The sequence below is a fragment of the Tupaia chinensis genome, unplaced genomic scaffold, assembly GCF_000334495.1.
Source record: "Tupaia chinensis unplaced genomic scaffold, TupChi_1.0 Scaffold000392_1, whole genome shotgun sequence".
In the NCBI taxonomy this organism is placed as follows: domain Eukaryota; kingdom Metazoa; phylum Chordata; class Mammalia; order Scandentia; family Tupaiidae; genus Tupaia; species Tupaia belangeri.
The window spans coordinates 1,427,750-1,428,032 of NW_006159894.1; the positions used below are offsets into that span (position 1 = coordinate 1,427,750).

General features: G+C 66.1%; 1 protein-coding gene across 1 annotated transcript in view; it reads right to left on the bottom strand.

Moving 5' to 3' along the window:
* DONSON (DNA replication fork stabilization factor DONSON) overlaps positions 1-192 on the bottom strand; it is an 11,039-nt gene extending 10,847 nt beyond the window's left edge. Inside the window, exon 1 of the mRNA XM_006153899.3 lies at positions 28-192. Within this exon, the coding sequence (XP_006153961.2) occupies positions 28-192 (165 nt within the window). The remainder of the gene's footprint in view (positions 1-27) is intronic.
* Between the last annotated feature and the right edge of the window lie 91 nt (positions 193-283).

Here is a 283-nt window from a genome sequence, read left to right on the forward strand (position 1 = left end):
CACCCCTTAGCGTGTGTCTGCACGCACAGAGCCCGGACCCCGGCCAGCACACCCGCTGCGGGGCAGGTGGCCGGTCCGCCTCCCATAGATCCGGCCTTTCAGGAGCAGCCTCGAAGGATGCAGGGCGCCGTCAGTCACCGGCGGCCGAGACTTCGCGCCCATTTCCTTGCCTCCAACGCCAGAAGTCTCCATCCCAACTCGGCTCGGTCAACCCCGAAATACAAGAACTGAGAGGTTCCCTGGCACGCACTCACCCGGCCTGAAGCCTCTTGGTCGCGGGGCT